A 22,071-nucleotide genomic window follows, 5' to 3' on the forward strand; every position below is an offset into this window, starting at 1 on the left:
CTTAAAATAGGGTTCAAAGCTAATTACAGGCCGTGGTGTTGCATGAAGGGTGGAGTCTGCAGTCTCTGAACACTTGAATTGCGAACAGTGACTTTGTGCTGAGGTGCTGGTGCTGGGGGTGGAGTGCAGGCCCCTCACACAAAGCTAGTAGTGTGTGAGAATGGGACTGTGCTTTCTCTGAAGTCCTTCAGAGGAAAACATGGAGGAATGGGAGAAGGAAAAGTAGAGAAGAGGAAGTCCTGCCAAAAGCTTCAGGTCAGGGTTCTGAATTGTGTAACTTGAGCCACACTGGTAAGGAGCCACAGCCCCGTTGTTTCAGTTGCTTCTTCTTTCAGTCCTCTAATCTTCAGATTCTTGAGTTCATAATCAAGATGGTAGTTTTTGTTAGGATATGTCACAGCTAGGTCTCGTAGTGTGTTTTAAAGCGTGATGTCTGAGGTAGTTAATGCAGTAGTTACTACCATGACTGCTTAGTGCTGTTCAGCTCGTGTCATACCCTGCCAGAGGGAAGAGAAAGAGACAAACCCTACATAATGCGCATCTGAAAAAAATAGTTCAGGTCGTACTGTCACAAATCCATGACCCACTGTCCTCAAATATACCTCTTACTGCCCTGGCCCCAGGTCTGAAGGGCGTGTCTGTTGTCCCAAATTCTCCTAGGCTTAGTTGACTTCAATACAGGGACACAGAGTTGAAGAGTCACACCGAGTGATCTTGACCTTTTTTTCCCCCCCCCCCCCCCCCCGCTGTATCTTGAATTTTAAGCGTCTGATTACTGTTAGTAGTTATGTATTCACAGGTATCAAGAGCATGGTAGCAATCATAAGCTACCAGGTCAGTAAAAGCTTAATGAGAAGGGAATAAGTCAGGAATCCCTGTTACAAACCAGCCCTTTAATGGTAGATTGAGAGAAGCGCTTGGGACCCTGTTGCCAAGAGGGGCCTTCTAGAAGCAGTCCCAGGAGCAGCATGTGCTATGTTGAAGGCACCTTAGTACTTAGCAGTAAGCATCTCCTAGGTGTCTGCCTGCTGGAATAGATTTCTGGTGTTGAATTTCTGTTTCCTAGGAGTCAGACTGCATGTCTTGTTCTCTGTAGCCTTGGCAGCAGATGTCAGAGTTCAGATAAACTCCACCCATGAGCCATCATCTGTCTGGTACTGCTGCAGTGGCTTACACTGGAGGATAGGCACTTCCTTGTCTGTGCCTAAAGGCCTTTGCTAATTCAGAGTACTACTCCTGTGCAAGCAGAAGGGGTTTGAGAGAAAGGTGGGTCTTAGACTCTTGATACGCAGGAACTGTAGATCGACTGTTCTGGTACAGTATCAGTCCTTGGACAGAATGTGCTGGGAAGGCTTTGTGTTCGCTCCTCAGTGGTACCACTAAGCAGCATCTAACTTGCTTTCCCTGGCTCTGTTCCTGTGGATTTGCCAGTGCAAGGAAGGGTTCTTACAGGTGCTCGGTTCTTGTGTTACAGGCTTCAGCGACAGTTGCCATCCCTAAGGAGCACCACCGTTTTGTCATTGGAAAGAATGGCGAGAAGCTGCAGGACCTGGAGCTCAAAACTGCAACCAAAATCCAGATCCCCCGCCCGGATGACCCCAGCAACCAGATCAAGATCACCGGCACTAAAGAAGGGATTGAGAAGGCCCGACACGAGATCCTGCTTATCTCTGCTGAGCAGGTACTTCAGTACTGTGCTCTCTCTCACGGCATTAGCTGGACAGCCATTTTGCTTCTGCATGGCATATTAGATGTTTGTAGCCACCATGGCCACAGTCAGCGGCTAAGACATTAGTCTGAACAGAGACACGGTGCCACTGGCTGTATGAGCACTGCTGCCAGGCTCTGCAGCTTCTGTTTCTCCATTTTGTCCATCTCTGAAGTCAGATAAGTGTGTTTCGTATTTGAAGTGAACCATATTAGGTGCCAGCTGAGATAAGACAGGAGATCAGAGGTGAATATCATAAATCAGTAGCAGCAACAGCAGAATTTGTAGATTGGAAGGGATGGAGATCTACAAGCCTGCAAACTGAAAAGGGTGCTTGGGCCAGAGTGTCAAGCAAGACAGCACTGGGAACTTAGCTGTGCCTGGCGCAGACTGTAATATGGGGGGCAGTTCCTACTGAGGTGTCTTCTGGGCTCTTCTAGGATAAGCGTGCCGTGGAGCGGCTAGATGTGGAGAAAGTGTACCACCCCTTCATTGCTGGCCCTTACAACAAGCTGGTGAGTGAGCTCATGCAGGACACAGGGACGCGCATCAACATTCCTCCACCCAGCGTCAACAAGACAGAGATAGTCTTCACAGGAGAAAAAGAGCAGCTAGCCCAGGCCGTGGCTCGTGTTAAGAAGATCTATGAGGAGAAGGTATGGATGGTCCATAAAGCTTCCCATCTCCCACCTGCTCATAGTCCCTCTTCTCTTCTTGTTCTACTTTTGTGCATCCCTCTGTTGCATCTTCCTCGTGCCAGCTCTGGCTCAGCAGCCCTTGCAGTACGTGGCCCTGGATCTTACTGTTTCTTCACTCAGCAGAGCGGGACTTGGGGTGATAATACCAGGGAGGTGACAGATTTCTTGCTTTTCTGTGTCATGGGAATTAGCAGACCACAAAGAGCTCCCCGGCTCTTGTTCACACAGGTGCTACTAAGGAAGGAGGGAAGTGTGAAGTCTACAGTGGTGGCCAGCTGACAGTATCAAAGTTGCTACATAAGCTGCTGAAGAGCGAATTTCACTCCGGTTTATTTTCCACAGCCAACATCACTGTGAATATCCTTGTTGTGGGTTGTTGGGCTGTTTTTCCTTGCGGTTAGGCCCGTATTTGTACCAGTCTGGATTTCAACAGAGATAATCAGCTTATAGCCTAGTAGCCTACATGGTGTTGCATTACAGTACTGCCTGGGGACAGCTGGGCGTTGAGCGATGTTGTGCAAAGGGGGGTGGGGGAGCGTGTATGTGGTCTCTTCCATGTAGTGTCCCAGGGAGCTTGACACAGTACTAGTTTTGTGCTTCACCTGTGCATTTTTGTGCACAAGGCTTTCTGTAGGCAGGGGCCCAAAGGGTGCTCGAGTACTGCAGAACCACTGTGCTCACCTTCGCTTTGCTCTTTCCTAAGTACAGAGTTTCCCTGCATCTTGTGCCTCTTCCTCGCGCGCTTGTCCTTCCCTGCCCTCTTGTGATTGATGCCCAAGTGCCTCTTCCCCTACAGAAAAAGAAGACTACTACAATTGCAGTGGAGGTGAAGAAGTCCCAGCACAAGTATGTCATCGGCCCCAAGGGGAATTCCCTGCAGGAGATCTTGGAGAAAACTGGAGTCTCTGTCGAGATCCCACCCACTGACAGTAGCTCGGAGACGGTGATACTGCGAGGCGAGCCTGAAAAGCTTGGGCAAGCATTGACTGAAGTCTATGCAAAGGTACTGATGAGATGGACTAGGCCTTCTTTGAAAGTCACATAAAGACACATCTGTGAGCACTGACAAGTGTAGGGGGGGGGTGGTATCTGTTGGGCTGTTAGAAGTGCAGCTTAGAAGTCAGTACTGAGGGGTGCAGCGTGGGAATTGGAACTGAATTTTTGTGAAGACCTCTTCCAGTCTGTCCATCAAACAACTTCTGTGTTTTTCTGTCTCTCAGGCCAACAGTTTTACCGTCTCCTCGGTCTCTGCCCCCTCTTGGCTTCATCGTTTCATTATTGGAAAGAAAGGACAAAACCTGGCCAAAATAACTCAGCAGATGCCAAAGGTATGGATGAGCTGGTTAGCTTAGCACCCTCTGATATAAAATATGGCTTAGTCCAGATCACTCTTTGTAGAAGAGAGAAATATATTCTAGTGTGGAGAAAACCAGGGATGAAATGACACAGATCTTGATACTAAGGGGAGTCTCTCTTTTACTGCTGCAAACATCACTCATCCTATGTCATTCTCATGGGTTGAGCCCTTCAGAGGAAGCTTTATGTGGTACTATTTTGAGAATTGATGTGGTAGGGTACCTGTAAATGCTGACTTCAATGAGGCTTCTCCCTGGCGTGTTAGATAATATCTATAGTATCTAGAGAAAGGCTGGGTGAGTAGCTTCTCCAAAGCCCTTGCAGTCTCCAGGACAGCACCAAAGCCCTGGGCTCTAGGCACTGTGATATGGCCAGAATTGTAAGCTACCTACTTCTGAAGTCATGGGAATGATGTGTGTACTTTGCGGGAAGGAAACCATCTCGTCGTGGCAGGGATTGATGGTGTAGGCCTGACTAACAGCATTAACCTGGCTTGTTTCTTGGAAATTACTGGATTCATTGCCTTGTGTCTCAAGGTTCACATTGAATTCACCGAAGGAGAGGATAAAATCACTTTGGAAGGACCTACAGAAGATGTGAATGTGGCTCAGGAACAGATTGAAGTCATGGTGAAGGATCTGGTAAGTTGGTGTTACTAGTTCCAGTACCTAAGAAGAAAGTGGAGGAAGAAGGGGCAACAGAGCAGAGGTGATGGTGTGTATCACATCCATATGATGTCTTGACATGCTTAACAGAACTTGCAGGAGACAAGTTTTGCGTCAGATGAATGAAACCCTTGGTTACAAAGCTTGTGCATAGCATTCTTAAAAAATCAGCAGCAGGTCTTAAACCTTTTGATGCAGAGAAGGAAGGATTCTTTTTCAGTCATAGCTAAAGAGGCATTAAGGTCCCTTTAAAGAGATCCCTTTAAATGTTTCACAAGCATGGTGCTCTCAGTTCTAACCAGAGGAGTGCTTCTGCTCTGCTTAATGGGAGGAGGAGCGCTTGTAGCGGACTACTGGAGAGTCAGTGCCAACACCAGCAGTAGGCAGTTACTTAGGGCACAAGGCAGGAGAAGGGATGGCCTACCCTACCTAGCCCTATACAATTCTTTATAGATCAACCGGATGGATTATGCAGAAATCAATGTCGACCACAAATTCCACCGACACCTCATTGGCAAGAATGGAGCTAACAGTAAGTGGGGTGCCTTTCTAATCCTTCCTATGCTCGAATTCTGCATGTTTAGCAGATCATATCAGGGGCTCTGCAGCTCATTCAGCGTGCTGTCTCCATCACGTTTCTTTTGCTCTTCTGGAGTGGTGTTGGCATAGGGAGATAAATGGGCAATGAGGCCTTGGGATGGCTTTAACATGTGAAAGTGTCTTGGGAGGTTGAAGAGTGGTGGGATTACTTTGCCATGCTCTGGGAGGAATTTTTTTTTTTTTTTTTCAGTTGGAGAACTGTCTTTTTTTTTTTTTTTTTAAGTTGCTCTATGTGAATTATGTTTTAGCAGCTGATTGCGGGTGGTGGAAATCTGCCTGGTGAGTTTCTCCCAAAAAAGAATTTGGGATTAGAAATGAATGGTCATCTTCTGATCTAAATGTGGTGCTGTTTGGGGAATAAACAGGCACCTCACTTTGGCAAGCAAGCAATTTGCTCTATAGATGCCACAGTATTTACTACTTGTACAGGTTCTTGTGTGGCACAGATCTGCTCTCACTGAACTCCAGGGTGAAGAGGCACTTTCCCCTGTTTCAACCCTACCTCACTAGCCCCTTCTCAGAGGCTGGTTTACTCCTTGAACAGCCTCTAAGCAGTGATAATTAAGATGCCTTTGCTTCCAAGACTTGGCCTAGCAGACTGTGTCACCACAGCCCTTGCCTTGAAGTTAACAGGATCAAGGACCTCTACAAGGTGTCTGTACGCATTCCTCCGGACAATGAGAAGAGCAACCTGATCAGAATTGAAGGAGACCCACAGGGGGTCCAACAGGCCAAGAAAGAGCTGCTGGAACTCGCTTCCCGTATGGTGAGTAGAATGTGATGCTTGAGATGCTGCGGGGTCTGGGCTTTTATGTTCCTTCATAACCTTCTGGTGCAAGTGTGTGCCCCTTGCCTGCTGAGCACTTGGATCTCATGACATGTGCAAGTTCCTCTTCAAAGATGTGTTCCTTTAGTCCCTGGGATCTCCCTTCTCTGTCAACCTAGAGTGAACTTTGTCTAGAGGAAAAATGAGGGACGATGCTGGCAAGTAAACTGTCAGGCAGTAGGGTGATAAATAAAAGTATGTGGCTCTCCTGCTGAAGACTCGATGTAAACTCTCTTCTCATCAGGAAAATGAACGCACCAAGGACCTAATCATTGAGCAGAAATTCCACCGGACCATCATTGGACAGAAGGGCGAGCGGATCCGGGAAATCCGGGAGAAATTCCCAGAGGTAAGGCTTTCTAGGAGATGAGCAATGCAAAGGAGATACTTCCTACTTGAATAGCAGACACGTCATTGCTGAAGTCCTAAATTTAGTGGCTCTGTATCTAATACATATGAGGAGATAGTTCTTTTGGCCAGAGGCTGCTAACCTGGTTACCCTTTTCTGAATGGAAAAGGGGATGTGTAGAATACCCCCAACTTTGCACATGTCTGACACAGCAGTTCTTGCATTTGCTTGTGTTGACTATGAATGACCACCTCCTGCAGGTTATCATCAATTTCCCAGACCCTGCGCACAAGAGTGACATCGTCCAACTTCGAGGTCCCAAAAATGAGGTGGAGAAGTGCACCAAGTACATGCAAAAGATGGTGGCAGACCTGGTAAGGAGGACTTCCGTCTGCTATTCTCTCCTACATGCCTGGATAACTCCGGAATAAAGCAGAGCTATATGGGCTTGGCTAGAGCTGAAATATCTCAAGATGAGGGAGCTGTGGACACTCTTCTGGCTGGATGGGAGCAGGGGGTTAATACCGGTTATTTAATGGCTATAGGGGAAGGTACTTGACTTTGCTTATTCTTGCAAGTCTCTCATAGAGAACTTCCTTGGGTCGAAGCCTATTATCAGAAGCTTGTTGATCAAGTTTCTGGGATGGGGCCTCGATTGCTATGACAGTATGATCTTCAGTTCTCCCTTCCTTTCCCCCTTAGGTTGAAAACAGCTTTTCTATTTCTGTCCCCATCTTCAAACAATTCCACAAGAACATCATAGGGAAAGGAGGTGCCAACATCAAGAAGGTGAGTTATCTTTCCTATCTCCAGTGCTCAGTATGGTCATGGCCTGCAGCTAAATCCCAATCTCCAGTGCTCAGTATGGTCGCTGCCCGCAGCTAAATCCCACTCGCTGCTCTCTGCTGCTTATTGGTGCTGTGAAATAAAACCTCCAAGATTTTTTTTGTGACATGGGACACCTCTGAGATCATTTTCTTTTTCTCTGTGTCAGATCCGTGAAGAAAGCAACACCAAAATTGATCTCCCAGCAGAGAACAGCAACTCGGAGACAATTGTTATCACAGGCAAGAGAGCAAACTGTGAGGCTGCTCGCCACAGAATTCTTGCCATCCAGAAGGAGCTGGTAAGTGAAACGACTGGCCTGTTGTGGATGAAGGACTTGAAAATGTTGCTAGAAGATATAAATACAGAAGTACTTGTAGTGGGGGAGGGCAGGGAGGAGGCAAATGTGTCAGTCTGTTCTTGACTCTTTGTGCTGCTCATGTGTCAGGAGCAGCCAGTCTCAAACACCTCTGGTCATGCATTTTTTGCACACAGTTCTGTAGAGCTCCTGGCAATGTGGGAGTTGGGTCTGGGTAAGCAGAGTGGGCGCAAACACATTTCTGCAGCTTGACTACCAGCCTGTTACTGTCTTCTCTTAGGCCAATATCACAGAGGTGGAGGTCTCTATTCCTTCCAAACTACACAATTCCCTCATTGGCGCCAAAGGCCGCTTCATCCGCTCCATCATGGAGGAATGTGGTGGAGTCCACATCCACTTCCCCACCGAGGGCTCTGGCAGTGACACTGTGACCATCAGGGGCCCAGCCCAGGATGTGGAGAAAGCCAAGAAACAGCTGCTGCACCTGGCAGAAGAGAAGGTGAGTCTTGTCTTGTAGAGGAAGGTGCAGACTGCTTTGGCCAGCTGTTTCTTTTGGGTGGTTGAAGTGATCCCCTCTACCTGCAGGGAAGCCTCTGGTATCAGATAGCCTAATGCTCTTTTGAGGGATTTGAGTGCAGTTTGGATGACTGAAAAAAACACATGCTTCCATCCTTGTGACAATGACTTCTTCCCCCATAGGTAGATCTGGCTGTAATGCTTCTCTCCCTAGGCTGGGGATGTACTCAAAGGGTTAAGGCTTCCTACTCCTATGGTTTGAATGCTGTTGGGTGTCCACACTTCTCTGAAACAGCTTACTCTGCGTATCCCCTTTCCTTTTTTCTTGATCTCTGAATTCCAGCTGCAGATCTTCCATTTCACTGCATATATCCACATTTGAGAACCCTGGGTTACAGGACCTTGTTCTGAGTTGTGACTGACTGACTAGTCATTTTAATAGCAAGAAAAAACCCTTTCTAATATCAGTATGTGAACATGTTCTCCTGATTGGCTGGTTGCCTCTGCTGCCAGGCTTGCTGCAGTCTGTTAGCAAGTGCTTATCCTGCCTCGTGTGACTGTCAGACCTTTCCCCTAGGGAAGTCTCTTTTGCTCATACTTTCACCAGAGAACACCTTTCAGGTATCATTTTTAGTTTAAGACATTGTATACCTTTTTGATTTCAACAGCACACTGCAACTACCTTGCTCTTTCATCACTGTATGTGAGTGCAGGTAGCATACCCGTACTTACTGTTCTTGCTGATGTGTATTTTCTTATATATTGACATGTTCCATGGGTATCTGGCTCCTTTCAGCAAACAAAGAGTTACACCGTGGACCTCCGTGCAAAGCCAGAGTACCACAAATTCCTTATTGGTAAGGGTGGTGGAAACATCCGTAAGGTGCGTGACAACACTGGGGCCCGCATCATCTTCCCAACCTCTGAGGACAAAGATCAGGAGCTGATTACTATCATGGGAACTGAGGAGGCTGTCAAAGAGGCACAGAAGGAGTTGGAGGCCCTCATCAAGAATCTGGTATGAACTACTTTTTCAACTTTCTTGCCTATCACTCTACCAAGGTGTAATGAGTCAGTGTGGAGGACCTGCTTGTCCTAAAACCATACGCTGCCCTTCATGGGAGCTCCAGAAGATCCTCCTTGCTGTCACTTGTTGGGATGAGGTTGTAAACTGATTGGTGGTTGTAAATTGAGTGCAGCAAACTCGTGCATGTCACCAGGAGCAGCAGGGTTGACTGGCTGTCGTCTGTTGGCAGGATAATGTGGTTGAAGACTCCATGGTGGTTGACCCCAAGCACCACCGCCACTTTGTCATCCGGAGAGGGCAAGTTCTGCGTGAGATTGCGGATGAGTATGGTGGTGTGATGGTCAGCTTCCCGCGTTCTGGCACCCAGAGTGACAAAGTCACCCTCAAGGGAGCCAAGGACTGCGTGGAGGCAGCCAAGAAACGCATCCAGGAGATCATTGAGGACCTGGTATGTCACAGGAAAACTGCTTCTTCTATACTTTGTTGCTTCAGCAGTCCTTGAACCTGCTGTACAGCCAAACTTTACGTGAAGAAGTCCCACAGTAGTTCTGGTATTTGAAGCTTTGCTGTGAACTTTCGGGGTCTGCAGACTTAAGATCGCGGCCCAGGGAATGGCAACTGGCTCCCAAGTGGCAATGCTATATGAAGGAATTGCCTCCTCTGACCATCTTGGGGCTTAGGGGTAGAAATAGGAGACCCCTCCTTGAGGTACTTCTAGACATTACAAGATTGGAGCCTTCTTGTGCCTCTCCATGCCTGGCCTTGGGCAGTGGTTGCTCTCTGGGGTTTCCTATGCTGTTTGTATTGGCTTTTGGAAGCAGCCAACTGTGAAACTTGTGTTTTTCCCTTCCTTCCTTATCTTTTTCCCTTACTCTAATCCTTCCTCCCCCTCGGGGTAATAGTGAACTTGAGCTTCAGTTTCGGAAGCCTTGAACGTCATGGGTTGGAGGCAGCCTTCATTAAGAAATCCTCTGCTGTGAGAGAGGAAAGATTCTAGGAGACTTTCAGTTCTTCCTCTGTCAGCAGCTGTTATCTTTCCTAACTCCTGTGTCCACTGTGGATTTCACCATGCACAAACATCCTGTTTTGTCGCGTGAAAGGGGCTGCATCGCAATAGAGCAACTCTGCTTTCTCACAGGAAGCTCAAGTGACAATCGAATGCACCATCCCACAAAAGTTCCACCGCTCCATTATGGGCCCCAAAGGATCCCGGATCCAGCAGATTACCCGGGACTATGGTGTCCAGATCAAGTTCCCTGACAGGGAGGAGAACCCAGGTATACCCACAGATGCGTGTTCACATGGTAGTTGGGGTGATCAAATGGGTGTTGTGGAGTGTAGCCTTACACTCCATATCAATGGAGATTTCTACTTAAAATCTGTGGAGAACTGACCCCGGGTGTTCCCTGCAGTGTCCTTGAATCTGGGCTCAGCAGCAACCTTGCCCTCTTGGGAAGAGGGGACAGTTTTAGGAGGTAAAACTGCAGACCTGGGTGTTACGAATGTGTTCTCACTGCAGAGTGCAGGGATAATGAGGACCTACCCCAGCAAAAAGGGCTCTCCAGGCTTACCAAGGTCTCTCTGAGCTCTTGTGCTCTCTTTGCTGGGTGTATGGAGTTCAGCACAGCTGGGGCCTGTTACATGCTCTGGCCTAGCACCAGCCATCCTGCTGTAACATCCAGTGCTGTGCTGGGGAACTTCCCTGTTGGGGAAGAAACGGCCAGCTTTCCTTGTTGCCTCTGCTAACGTAGGAGTGCAGCCTCTGCTTCCGTAGTGCAGCTTCAGGTCCTTCCTGTGCAGGCAAAGGCAGTATCAGTGCTTTGCAGAGAGGTGTGGAACAGACTGTCTCGGTGGATGTTCTTGTTCTGCTCGTTCCAGGCTAAGCAGTGGCAAGCTCCCTGTGCTGGGAGTGACCTCCTTAGCAGTCTATGGTGTCTGACTTCTTGTGGCAAAGCCCAGACTGAAACTGAGGATCTAGAGGGGGAGATAATGAGCAAGGAGTGGGCTCTGTCCATTTAACACGAGACTTCCCATGTTTCCAGCCCCTGTTGCGGAGCCAGCTGTGCAGGAGAATGGTGAGGATGGTGGGGAAGGCAAGGATGGGAAGGATGCAGATCCCAGCTCTCCAAAGAAGTGCGATATCATCATCATCTCTGGCCGCAGGGAGAAGTGTGAGGCAGCAAAGGAGGCACTGCAGGTATGTGGCTAAGCCCCTTAGCCCTGTCATGTACTGGTGCCCTGATGGAGGAAGCTCATTGCAGGCTTTAGTGGTGGTAATAAAAGCTACGCACTCAGTCAAGGTTGCAATCCAGGTGGTCACTGATGTTAACTGTAGAGATGGTCTGTACTGCTCAAGGGAAGTCCTCTGCTCTGTGATTTAGCCTGGCAGCTTTGAATCATAGCGCCTGACCTCACAATTTAGCTAGAGCTTGTAGGCAGCCCTGAGTTACTTGCCATAAAAGCATGACGTGCTTGTTTTATGGAGCACAGCTGGAAAGAGAAGGGGTCTGATTGAGGCTGAATCATTCTAGCTTTAGCAGACCTTGCCATGCTGCTTTAGTGATGTTTTCCAAGTCTCTGCTAGATGGAAGCCAATGATAGGAAAACAGTCTGTCCCCAGAGCCAGGGTTTAAGATTGCTTGTTTGGAAAAAATGATTTAACACCCAACAGGTCATGTTGGTGTTCACAGCTGTTTTCTCTTCCTGTAGAGTGTGTATCCTGGCTACAAGGGAATGTACCTCAGTTCAGCAACACCTTATTTTGGACAAGTCTATGGCAAGCTGAAAGACAGAAGTCTCTTAACTGGTAAACTCTGTTCCCTCCCCTGCAGGCTCTGGTTCCTGTCACCATTGAGGTGGAAGTTCCCTTTGATCTTCACCGTTACATCATTGGCCAGAAAGGAAGTGGGATCCGCAAAATGATGGATGAGTTTGAAGTAAGCTGTTTGCCCTTCCTTCCGTCTCCTCTGTCCTGGAGGATCTATAGGTGACCATGTTTGTGGTGGTAGCAGTCAGTTGCAGCTTACTTAAGTGTTGTTGTAGCTTGACCATGGAATACAGGCTCTGTAATAAGAAAATGAAACCTCTGTGATTAGTCCCTGGCTCCGGGGCTTGGTAGGTTTCATGCTGAAGCTGTAGGATCAGGGCTGATGCTGTGAGTGTCACATGACTTGTTTGGTGCCTACAGGGATTCCTCATCAGTGTGAGTTGTTTTGCTCCTAGGCCATGGGAAACAGCACCGCAGTGCCTGCCCATTCAGGAAAATTCCCAAGAAGCCCCCAGGGACTCTTGGGGCTGATGCAGGTTGGCTGCAGACAGCGCTATTGAACGTGTATTTGTTTTCTAGCCTCTCCAGGCCTGCACAGGGACTGCTGGGGGCTGAAGCCCCACAGCAAAGCAATCTGATAATAGCTGAAGAAACAGGGTTCTGCTGAAAAAAAAAAAAAGTCATCTAGACACGGCCCCAGGCAACTGGCTCAAGGTGGCCCTTGAGCAGGAGGGTTGGACCAGGTGATCTCCAAAGATCCCTTCCAACTTCAACCATTCCGTGGTTTGGTCTGTCTTCTGGGTGAAACCTGGCATGGCAGTAGGGGTGATCAGCAAGATGCCAGCTTGCAGCACCAGGCATCGCAAGTGGTACAAAATGGTAATTGCTACTTGGTACCCAGGTGAACATCCAGGTCCCTGCTCCTGAGCTGCAGTCTGATATCATCACCATCACTGGGCTGGCTACCAACCTGGACCGTGCCAAGGCTGGGCTGCTGGAAAGAGTGAAGGAGCTGCAAGCTGAACAAGAGGATCGGGTAAGGCCTGTGCCTGTCTGTCTTCCTTCCAACCAAACAAGGTTTCAGCCTCTGGGTGTTCCTTTCAGAAGTCGCGCAGACTGCTGGAACCCCTTGGAGTGCTCCTAAATGGGTGCCCAAATGTAACTTGTTTAACATGAACTGACAAAAGAGAGTTTTGGGATTCTACTTTAGGTAACTTTGGACTGTCCAGGGCTCTCTCACGGCTTCACGTACTTTTGGGGCACTGCAGAGTGGGAACCTCACTCTGCTAGGAGTCTCTCTGTACTTATTCTCACTGAATCCTTACCACAGCTCTGAATAAATAGGTGAGGGATGAGTTGGATGGTTTTTTACTACTCGTAGTTTCCTGCTGAACTTGGTGAAAGCCCAAGGCCCCAGCAGATGGATGTCTTTGGTGCTCTGCTAGAGCCACGTACACTCCGGCATGACCCTGCAGAGCCTGTTCCGTGCATCTCCAAAGCCAGAAGGAAACAGTGGGACTTAGGTGGACATCACTTGACCAGCCATGGTGTGTTCCCTGCTATTGTATCTCACTCTGCTTCTCCTGTTCCAGGCCTTGCGAAGCTTCAAGCTGACAGTCACTGTGGATCCCAAGTATCACCCGAAAATAATTGGGCGGAAGGGAGCAGTGATCACCCAGATACGCACAGAACATGAGGTCAACATCCAGTTTCCTGACAAGGATGATGAAAGCCAGGTGAGAAGTCAGAGGGGCCGCAGAGAGGGCTTCTGGTTGTCTCTGTGCATAGGAAGCACGGCGTTTTCTCTAGGGCTCTGAACTCCCTGCACTGCCTTTCCATAAAGTGGAGGGTAAAAGCGATCAGCAGGGAGAAGGCTTGCCCAGCTGCTTATGAGCATGACCTCTCACACGTCTTCCTGTGTCCCAGGCCCAAGACCAGATCACCATCACTGGCTATGAGAAGAATGCCGAGGCTGCCAGGGATGCCATCATGAAGATTGTTGGTGAGCTGGAGCAGATGATCTCTGAGGATGTGACTCTGGACCATCGTGTTCATGCACGCATCATTGGTGCACGTGGTAAAGCCATCCGCAAAATCATGGATGAGTTCAAGGTGAGCAGGAGAGGGATGCGACACGGGTTGGGATGGGCCTGGGTGGCCAGTGGTGCTGCTTGCTCCTGTGCTAAGAGCTTGGTAGCAGCTTGGTGCTAGGGACTGAATTCAGGAGCATGAGGCTCACAGCTGGTGGTCCTTGTCTCTTGTGCCTGTTGAGCACCTTAAGCTGGAACAGGGGCAAAAGAAACGTCAGTGCTGTCCTGCTCACATCCACTCTGTCACCACAAGCATGTGAGCAGAATCCCTAGGCCAGGGCACCCTGGAATGCCCTGGGCAGCTGGGCTAGCTGGACACCACACCCAGACACCAGCTGAAGCATCCCCAGATGACCTGAGCCGTGAGTCACTCTTCTTCTGGGAGCCAGGAAAGGAGGAAGCTGGGTTCTCCCTGTCTTGCTGGAGCCCAGCCAGAAGAAGAACCTGGAAATGCTTCCTTGGTGCTCTGGGTTAGCTGTGCAAACAGCACTGAGCTCTGTCCCTCTGTGCAGCCCTTTTAGTGGGTTTCTTGCAGACAGGGATCCAGATGGTCTTCAAAGAGAGAAAGTTACGAGAGAATGTCAGCTGTTGGGATTACTGGTAGTGGACATCCAGGCCTGTTGCTGGGGGTTCTGGGAAGAGGCTGTGCCCAGAACCCCTTAGCTCAAGTTTAACTGAAGGAAATCCTCTGTATTTCTTTGTGTCTCTAAGCCACGGTTGATCCGCTTGATTTTGGGGAATCTTGATGCAATCTCAGGGCTCCAGATTTGACAAAGTCAGCTGACTCTGGGAAGGGGCAGGACCTTTGCCAGTGACAGCGTGTGGCAGTAGCAGCATGCTTCGTTATAGGGGCAGCAGTGAAGGTGAATCCAGAGTGACGAGGCTTCGGAGACGTTCAGCTTCCCTGTGGGGGGGGTGAGGCGCTGGCACAGGGTGCCCAGAGAGGTGGTGGCTGCCCCTGCCCCAGAAGTGTTCAGGCCAGGTCGGACAGGGCTTGGAGCAACGTAGTCTGGTGGAAGGTGTCCCTGCCCACGGCCAGGGGGGTTGAAACTAGATGATTTTAAGGTCCCTTCCAAGCTGAACCATTCTGTGATGTTAGCTGGGCTCAGTTGCTGAAACAAGCTGTTTGGTTGCTAAATGAGTGGCCTTTGGTTTTGGTCCTGTCTTGTGTGGCTTCTCTGCACCCATCTGGAAGGCAAGCTGTGAGAGACCTCAGTGGCTGTGCATGGAGTACACTAAGCCAGCTCTGTAAAGTGATTTTCAGCCAGGATTACTCTATCCGTGAAGAAGACAGAAAGCTTATTGTGCTTCATGCTGTTGGCTTGATGGTGAAAATGCTTGCAGCAGTGTGAGGACACTGTCTGGAAATGCAACCCTCTTCTGCATCTTCTGGAAGATGGGTCATTACTGCAGAGTCTGTTCGTCTCGGGGGAATGGGACAGGCTTCAGGGCCAAGTGTATTCTAGTGCACCCCCCAGCGTCTGAACTATGGAGGTTGTAACCAGACTTGCAGCAGTGCACAGATCAGGGCTTCTCTGGGAATCTAATGACGAGGGTCGTGGGGAGTCTGTGGCTTTTCAGATGTGCAGATGTAAATCCCGTCCTGTTCCTTGTGTTGCAGGTGGATATTCGCTTTCCCCAGAGTGGAGCTCCTGACCCCAACTGTGTGACTGTGACAGGACTCCCTGAGAATGTGGAAGAAGCTATCGATCACATCCTGAACTTGGAGGAGGAATATGTAAGTGTTCAGCAAATCTGTGCAGGGGCTTAGCAAGGATTTTCTCTGCCACAGAGCTGGATGTCTGAAGTATTTCTCCGTGGTGTTTTCTACCACTGCATCGGAGAACTTGAGCCTTGTGTAGGTGGCAGTCAGCCTTCGTCTGCAGCTGTGCCTCAGCCCAGCTGGGCACAGAGCCCCAGGCTGTGCTCTCCGAAGCAGTGCAAGGGCTGGCCCCACTGTCCAGGAGAGACAGTGAATGAGAACGCTGGGACATCACCAGGATGTGCACATGCTTGTCTTGCTTCAGCTTGCATCGGTTAGGAGTTGGTGGCCCTCAAACTAGTGCAGAAACACTGTGTTGGGTCATTGCAGAACAGGCTGGTGACCTTGGATGGGTTGCAGGATGTCGGGCGGGGGGGAGGCATGTTATACCAGTTTGAGGAACTATCAGGATCTGCCCCCAACTGGGCCGTGTCACTGCAGCTTGCGGATGTGGTGGACAACGAGGCAATGCAGGTGTATATGAAGCCCTCTTCACACGAAGAGTCCAAGGCCCCATCCAAGGGCTTCGTGGTGAGAGATGCCCCCTGGGCCACTGTCAACAATGAAAAGGTGAGTGCTGCTTCTGCTACGGGCCTGGGGGCAACAGGGTGTGTGGCACCCTCTGCCAAGGACTTACTCTGAGGTCTGGCCCTCCTATCTGGGTTGGGGAAACAGAGCACTCTCCCTCCCTTGGTGGCAGAGAGAGCAGTGGAGAGCCCTCCTCCTCTCTGTGGCTTGTGCAAGTGGAGAGCAGGCCTGGGCTCTGCCTCTTCAGCTTCTAAAGCACTGCTCTCTCTTTCTACCAAAACACCTTGCCCACTCTGACTTACCCCACTGGGGAGCTGTTGGGTAACGGGGGGGGCCCTTACCAGAAAGCGTCCTGCCAGGTCGTGTGGTTCTAGGGGTGGGGATGGGCCCCTGGGACTTCTGACTCCTCTGCCTCAGCACAGAACCGGCTCAACGTTTGCAGCTGTGTTGTGGCTGGGAGCAGGGAGCTGGGACGTGGGGCAGCTCTGGCCTCGGCGCTGCTCCAGGACGGGCCTGGCCCCGCTCCAGTGACTGAGTTGGACCCTCGGAGCCCTTGATTCAGCTGCCATTTGCTCCTATCTGCACCCTCCTAAATGTCATCTCTAGATGGCTTGGCCATCCACCCTGGACAGGCCATAATGATCTTTTTTGGCCCTCACCCATTGTCTCTGCTTATGGGACATCAGAAATGCTGCGTAGCTCAGGGGCACACCGTGCAGGTTCACAGCAGGGCAGGAGCTTAACTTGTTCCCTTTTCGTTTGCTCTAGGCCCCTGATATGAGCAGTTCTGAAGACTTCCCCAGCTTTGGGGCTCAAGTGGCCCCCAAGACTCTTCCTTGGGGACCCAAACGATAATGACCTGGAAGCAGAAACTCCTCCAGCCCGCTGACCTGACACTAACCTGCCACATACTTCTGTCTGAAATCTGACCCAGCGGCTGGAGCACAAGTCAATTGCCCCAAGAGGTCTCCTAATGGTGTCTGGAGTGCTAGACCCCATCCTGCTCCCCTCAGCTGTCACCATGGCTAGGAACCACCCTCATCTCTTGATGGATATTCTTTCCTCCTTTCCAACAAGACTTCCACTCAGATTCAAACACTAAATGTATGTGTTTTTGTTAGAAACTTCATAATTGACTCGAAGTGGCTAATACTCGCAGCTTCCCAAGCGCTAGCAGAGCAGTCTGCTCTCTTGAGCATGTCTTACTAGGCATTCTCGCCTTCATTAGGAGACCTCCTTTACTGTGGCTAGGAATCTACTTCCTGTCTCATGACCTCAGGAAATAAATTTCCTTGACTTTCTAAAGCCAAAACGTTTGCCCTCTTTCCTTTGTGTTTATCCCAGGCCTTACCTTTTACCTTTGTAGAGTGCAATCAACTTTTTTTCCTTTTAACTGCCAAAAATTCATTTAATGCTGATAGCTGACTGTGGGGAGAGCTTAAAACAATGTAAAAGGTCAGAAACGTGCTTGTTAAAGGAACAAAACCTTCAGTAGGCTGTAGAGGCAGCAGAGATGGAAGGGACCAGAGCAGCGTACAGTTACCCCGGCCAGGTGACGCCCCCCCAGCGCGGCGTGTGGTGCGCGCGCCCCCGCGCCGCACCCAGCGAGCGCAGCCCCGGCCCGCACGCTCGCTCGACGAGTCTTCCAGCGCGTGAGGACAGACAGACAGACACCCCCCCCTCCTCCTCCTGGTTCCCCTCCTTCATTCACCCTTCCCAGCGGCGCGAGCAGGCAGGCAGGCTGGCACGGGACGATACTGCCGGATGGGACAGAGTTGGGTCTGCCAAGGTTGCTGCGGTGGCGTGGCCAGGGAGAAGCTGGTGGGAAGCACAGCCCGGAGAAGCTGCAGTCCTCTGCTGCCACTGCAGCACCTAGGAGTGAGCGGTAGGGACACCCGTTACTATTGCCTTCTTTCTACCTCAAAAGTCAGTACGATGGTGGCCTCTCGGTGCAAGTGGGTAAGCGGCTGTCGCAGCTCTTGCCCTGGCACCCGGAGCAGAAGCATGGGGGAGAAGCAAGAGGAGCCTTTTGTCTCCGAGTGGCTGTGGGAGCTCCTCCAGAAGGAAGCCGAGTGTGGTGATGATGAGGCAGGCTGTGAATCGGGAGAGAACCGTAGGACTTGCTTGCTGAGCTAGACCAGGCCTCGGCCTCAAGAAGGCCGTAGCTGCAGCCTTGCCACAGCCCTTGGCTGCAGAGCTGGTGAGCCAGGCTTCTGCTCTGATGGCACCGGGGGGCTGATGGCGTGGTGCATTGAGCCCTCCCCAGGGCCTCCATCGTATGGGCAGTAGAGGGTGATTCGTGCTCTGTACTCCGGGCTGCTTGCGCCTAGGCCTTGCCACGGCTTGCTCGCAGGGAGCTGTGTGTCCAAGCTCCTCCAGCCAGTAAGAGGAAAACCACGTCTTTGTGGAGGGAGGCAGGGAGCGTGGGGTTTCTGTGTTCCCTCCTTCCCCTGCCTCAGTCCTACAGAGGTTGTAGTCTGAGCCATTCCTCTACCCCAGCTGCATCAGCTCTTGGACAAGCAGGAGTCCCTAGCCTCTCCTCTCTAGTGCCGCTTGTGGAGCAAAGGCCCAAAACTCTGGCAAGCTGAGCCCCGTGTCCTCGCCTTTCCCTCTGTCCGGCAGGCCTGACATGCCAACGCTTCCCCTTCCAGCGCCAGCTCTTCTTGGAAGAGGCTGCTATGCAGAAGTTTGAACCAAAACCTCACAGTGCTCTCCTTGAGTTTGAGAAATGACTGAAGCTGAGCGCGGCCCCTTGCAGGGCCCCCATCTGCCCCCCGAGGACAGGGTGGCCCTGCCTCCAGCATGGGAGACAGGGTGGGTTAGACAGAGCTAGGGTGACACCCTCCCATCCGTGTCTGTCAGAAAATGGTTATTAACCCTGTAGCTTAGGTCTGTCCTACGTCACCAAGCCTATCGCCCACCTCTTCCCCTCTTTGCCCTGCCCCGTGCCCTCACCAGTTGCACAGCTAGGCTTGAGTTACATTTGGGGCACCACCACCTGCGCTCGTGCCCCATAGCCCGACCCTCCACTCTAAAGAAGGTCATGAAGTGATTGTACCTAGTACTGTCCCCCCACCACCCTCCTTCCGCAGCAGACTGTGGCATGTGTCCATTTCCTCTCTTTGACGTCTTCCATATTGTACGTTTCCATAGCAATGATCCCTTGGCCTTAACTTTGGAATTTGGAGACTATATGCAAACATGTAAAAAGGCTCATGAGTATGGATGACACTGGAATTTTATAAATTCTAAAATAAAACCTGAAACAGTTTGGAGTGTCACGGATATTATTTCTGCCGGTGGGTTGAGGTCCAAGGAAGTCCTCGCTTGGCTGGGTTTAGCCCGGCGTGAGGAGTTCCAGCTTGCAGGCACGAGCCTCTGCAGCCGCAACGCCCCAGCGGAGGCAAAGGCTCACGCAGCGAGCGCCCTGGGCGCTGGGAGGCACCAGTCCCTCGCAGGGAGGTGTTCTAGGGGAGGAGAGGGAGGGCACCGGCTGCGGTCCCTCCTGCTCCCCTCCTCGGTGACCAGAGCCTCGTGTCTGCTTGCTGTGGCTGGCACCGCTGCGCGGCACCCACCAGCTGGGGCCGAGCTTGGCTCGGGGGCGGCCACGGGCGCGCCTCTCGAGCTCACCCCGTGGCTCCCATCGCTCTCTCCCTCCCAACAGCAGCTCGGCCCTTCCCGCTGGCGCTGGCTGGAGCAAACCCTCCCGCCGGGGTCGCATCCAGCCCGGGTGGGCGGCAGGAGAAGCGGGGAGGCTGCGAGCGGAGCTGTGGTGGCTGGGGGCAGGCGCTGCCCTGCGCGGGCTGAGCACGGCCCCCGGGACGCAGGCCAGCCTGCTTTAATTCATCCTCTGCCAGGTCGTTTGCACAGCGGTGGAATTAACCTCGTGGTAACGCCAAGGAGCTTGGACAAACAGCCGGAGCTGGCTGCGTCCCTTCCCGCCCTTTAACAATAGCTGTCCCCGAATGCCCGTGTGCCAGCCGGTCAGGGGAGGCGTGCCTGCTGCCCTGCAGCTCCAGGCGGGCTCAGGGAGGAGCTGCGCAGCAGCCCTTCAGTCCTGGCCCCGTGCCGTCGGCCTCGGGCACGCTGCGCTGCGCAGCTCCTGGCAAACGGTTTCCCAGTCCCTGCCTGCCACCAGCTCTGTGCTTCTGGCCTTGCTTCTCGTCCCCTGGCTCTCCAAAAGGACCCGAACCCTGGGAAAAGGCAGCGGGCACCTGCACTAGTAGGAGCTTGCTACAACTCCTTGCGGGGCGGGCTTCTTGCTCGCCTGTGCCACTGCACAAGTTTAAAGCAAAATAGGCTTTAAAGGAAGAGGCAGAGGAGCTGCCACAGCCCGCTTCATTCTCAGCCAGGGCCGGTTCACACTTCACCTTGACCTCCATGGGCTCAGGAATATCAGGTACCAGTCCCACAGTCCCAGGTCCAATAAAGAAAACCACGTGCTGGAAGCGAGGGTGGGCGTGCAGGTTGGCCAAGGGGGCAGGTCCTCACCCCCCCACCCCAGCACGGGGCCCCGGGCCCCTCGCAGGGCTCGGCAGCCGGTACCTCGAACGCGACGATGACCCTGAGGCTCTCGGGAAAGTGGGTGGACAGCCTGGACCTGGCTAAAGGCTGCTGTGCTAAACGAAACGTTTGCCGTGGCGGTGGCAGAGGAAAGCAAATCCAAGCGTAAGCAAGCAAGAAGCCAAGTGAAGCGGGAGGGGGACTCCCACCTGCACATGGTGTTGCTCTGTAGGACGAAGTCCCACGGCACACACACCAAGGTGAAGGTCCCGTAGCCACCCAGGCTGCTGTTGTGGCTGTGCTCACGGCAAATGTGGGGCAGGAAACGGGAGGCGAAAGCGAGGAGGAAGGCCTGGGAGCAGGGAAACGTGCTGCAGCAAATCCTGCAGCTGGGGGGATGCCCCAGCCCCACCGGCAGCCCTCCCCTGCCTCCTCTGCTCCTGAGGTGGCTTTCCACCTCTCCTTGCCCTCAGCCTGACAAACCAGGCACGGGGGGTGCTCGGCCTCAGGCAGCAGCTTCCCGCTCTGGGCGCCGCGTCCTGCTCTCACCCCGCAGTGAAGCTCGAGCGGGGCTAAACCAAGCCCTGAAAGTCACGGCTTCCCACCACACATGCTGCCTTCTGCAAAGGTGGGCCCGCTGCTCTGCAGCTCCCCCTCATCACTCCGCATCCTGCAAGGGGCCAAATGAGGTTTTTGCCCCCACGTCCCCCTACTTTGCTTGCAGCCCCCTTGCTGGTGACGGTCAAGTGAGTGATGGCCTCCAGGATGGAGAACCAGATGCCGACGCCCTGTGCCCGCTCGGCCCCAGGCTGCCAGCAGTCAGAGGGGAACGTGCGGGTTCCCCGGGTGGATCTCCACCCAGTCGGTGAGCAGGGCGAAGGAGGGAGCCAGGGGACAGGCCGCCACGAAGATGGTGACGAAGCCAAACTGGAGATCTGGGAAGAAGAGCGGGGAGGGACAGGCAAGTGCTTGGTGGTCCCCGAGCTGTGGGGCAGGCGGGAGGGAGGGGGGAAGGGGCCACCTGGGAGCCGCGGAGGGAGGGGTGGTGGGAAGATGGGTGGGAGAAGAAGCACCGGTGCCGCAGGGGCCGAGGGAGGGCAGTGAAGTGGGTGGGCACAGCCTAACGCTGGGATGGAGATCTCCACCCCAGCCTCAAGCTGCCCTCCAGGACCTCACCGCGAACATGCTGCAGCTTTTGCAGAGGGCACACATCCAGTGCTGCTGGCGTGGATCTCCTGCCTTCGGGCAAGGAAGGAGAAGCCAGCGGCCTGTCAGGGCTCAGCCTTTCCCACCGCTCCCCGTTGGACCATTCGCCAGCAGTTTTGCCCTGGGTGCTCCTTACCCCCGCACCCCGAGGCTGAGGGAACCCTTCCCTGGGAGAGCCAAGGGCTGCTCCGGGGCAGGCAGGACTCACCCAGCCAGGCAAAGCAGCCAGCCTTCTTCTCTCTGAAGCGCCTGCGGGTGTAATCCAGCGGCTGGTACTTCCCTACCCGCAGCTGGACCAGGACTACAAGAGGACTTGGTGCTGGCTG

The 22,071-nt window shown here is 52.3% G+C and overlaps 1 protein-coding gene across 2 annotated transcripts in view; it reads left to right on the forward strand.

Annotated features, from left to right (window-relative positions):
• The window catches only part of LOC104360302 (high density lipoprotein binding protein), a 40,905-nt gene extending 21,598 nt beyond the window's left edge, over positions 1-19,307 (forward strand). For both annotated transcript variants that reach the window (XM_032992628.2, XM_042797586.1), the window contains exons 6-28: positions 1,475-1,681; positions 2,149-2,364; positions 3,203-3,409; positions 3,627-3,734; positions 4,299-4,403; positions 4,881-4,959; positions 5,654-5,793; positions 6,098-6,202; positions 6,463-6,576; positions 6,905-6,991; positions 7,197-7,328; positions 7,627-7,845; positions 8,659-8,880; positions 9,119-9,337; positions 10,028-10,166; positions 10,932-11,086; positions 11,721-11,825; positions 12,558-12,692; positions 13,249-13,392; positions 13,583-13,768; positions 15,368-15,484; positions 15,950-16,078; positions 16,805-19,307. In XM_032992628.2, the coding sequence (XP_032848519.1) occupies positions 1,475-1,681; positions 2,149-2,364; positions 3,203-3,409; positions 3,627-3,734; positions 4,299-4,403; positions 4,881-4,959; positions 5,654-5,793; positions 6,098-6,202; positions 6,463-6,576; positions 6,905-6,991; positions 7,197-7,328; positions 7,627-7,845; positions 8,659-8,880; positions 9,119-9,337; positions 10,028-10,166; positions 10,932-11,086; positions 11,721-11,825; positions 12,558-12,692; positions 13,249-13,392; positions 13,583-13,768; positions 15,368-15,484; positions 15,950-16,078; positions 16,805-16,891 (3,357 nt within the window). In that variant the 3' untranslated portion in view covers positions 16,892-19,307. The remainder of the gene's footprint in view (positions 1-1,474; positions 1,682-2,148; positions 2,365-3,202; positions 3,410-3,626; positions 3,735-4,298; positions 4,404-4,880; positions 4,960-5,653; positions 5,794-6,097; positions 6,203-6,462; positions 6,577-6,904; positions 6,992-7,196; positions 7,329-7,626; positions 7,846-8,658; positions 8,881-9,118; positions 9,338-10,027; positions 10,167-10,931; positions 11,087-11,720; positions 11,826-12,557; positions 12,693-13,248; positions 13,393-13,582; positions 13,769-15,367; positions 15,485-15,949; positions 16,079-16,804) is intronic.
• Positions 19,308-22,071: the final 2,764 nt, after the last annotated feature.

This window comes from Tyto alba, unplaced genomic scaffold (genome assembly GCF_018691265.1).
Source record: "Tyto alba isolate M040663 unplaced genomic scaffold, T.alba_DEE_v4.0 Super-Scaffold_10, whole genome shotgun sequence".
NCBI lineage: Eukaryota > Metazoa > Chordata > Aves > Strigiformes > Tytonidae > Tyto > Tyto alba.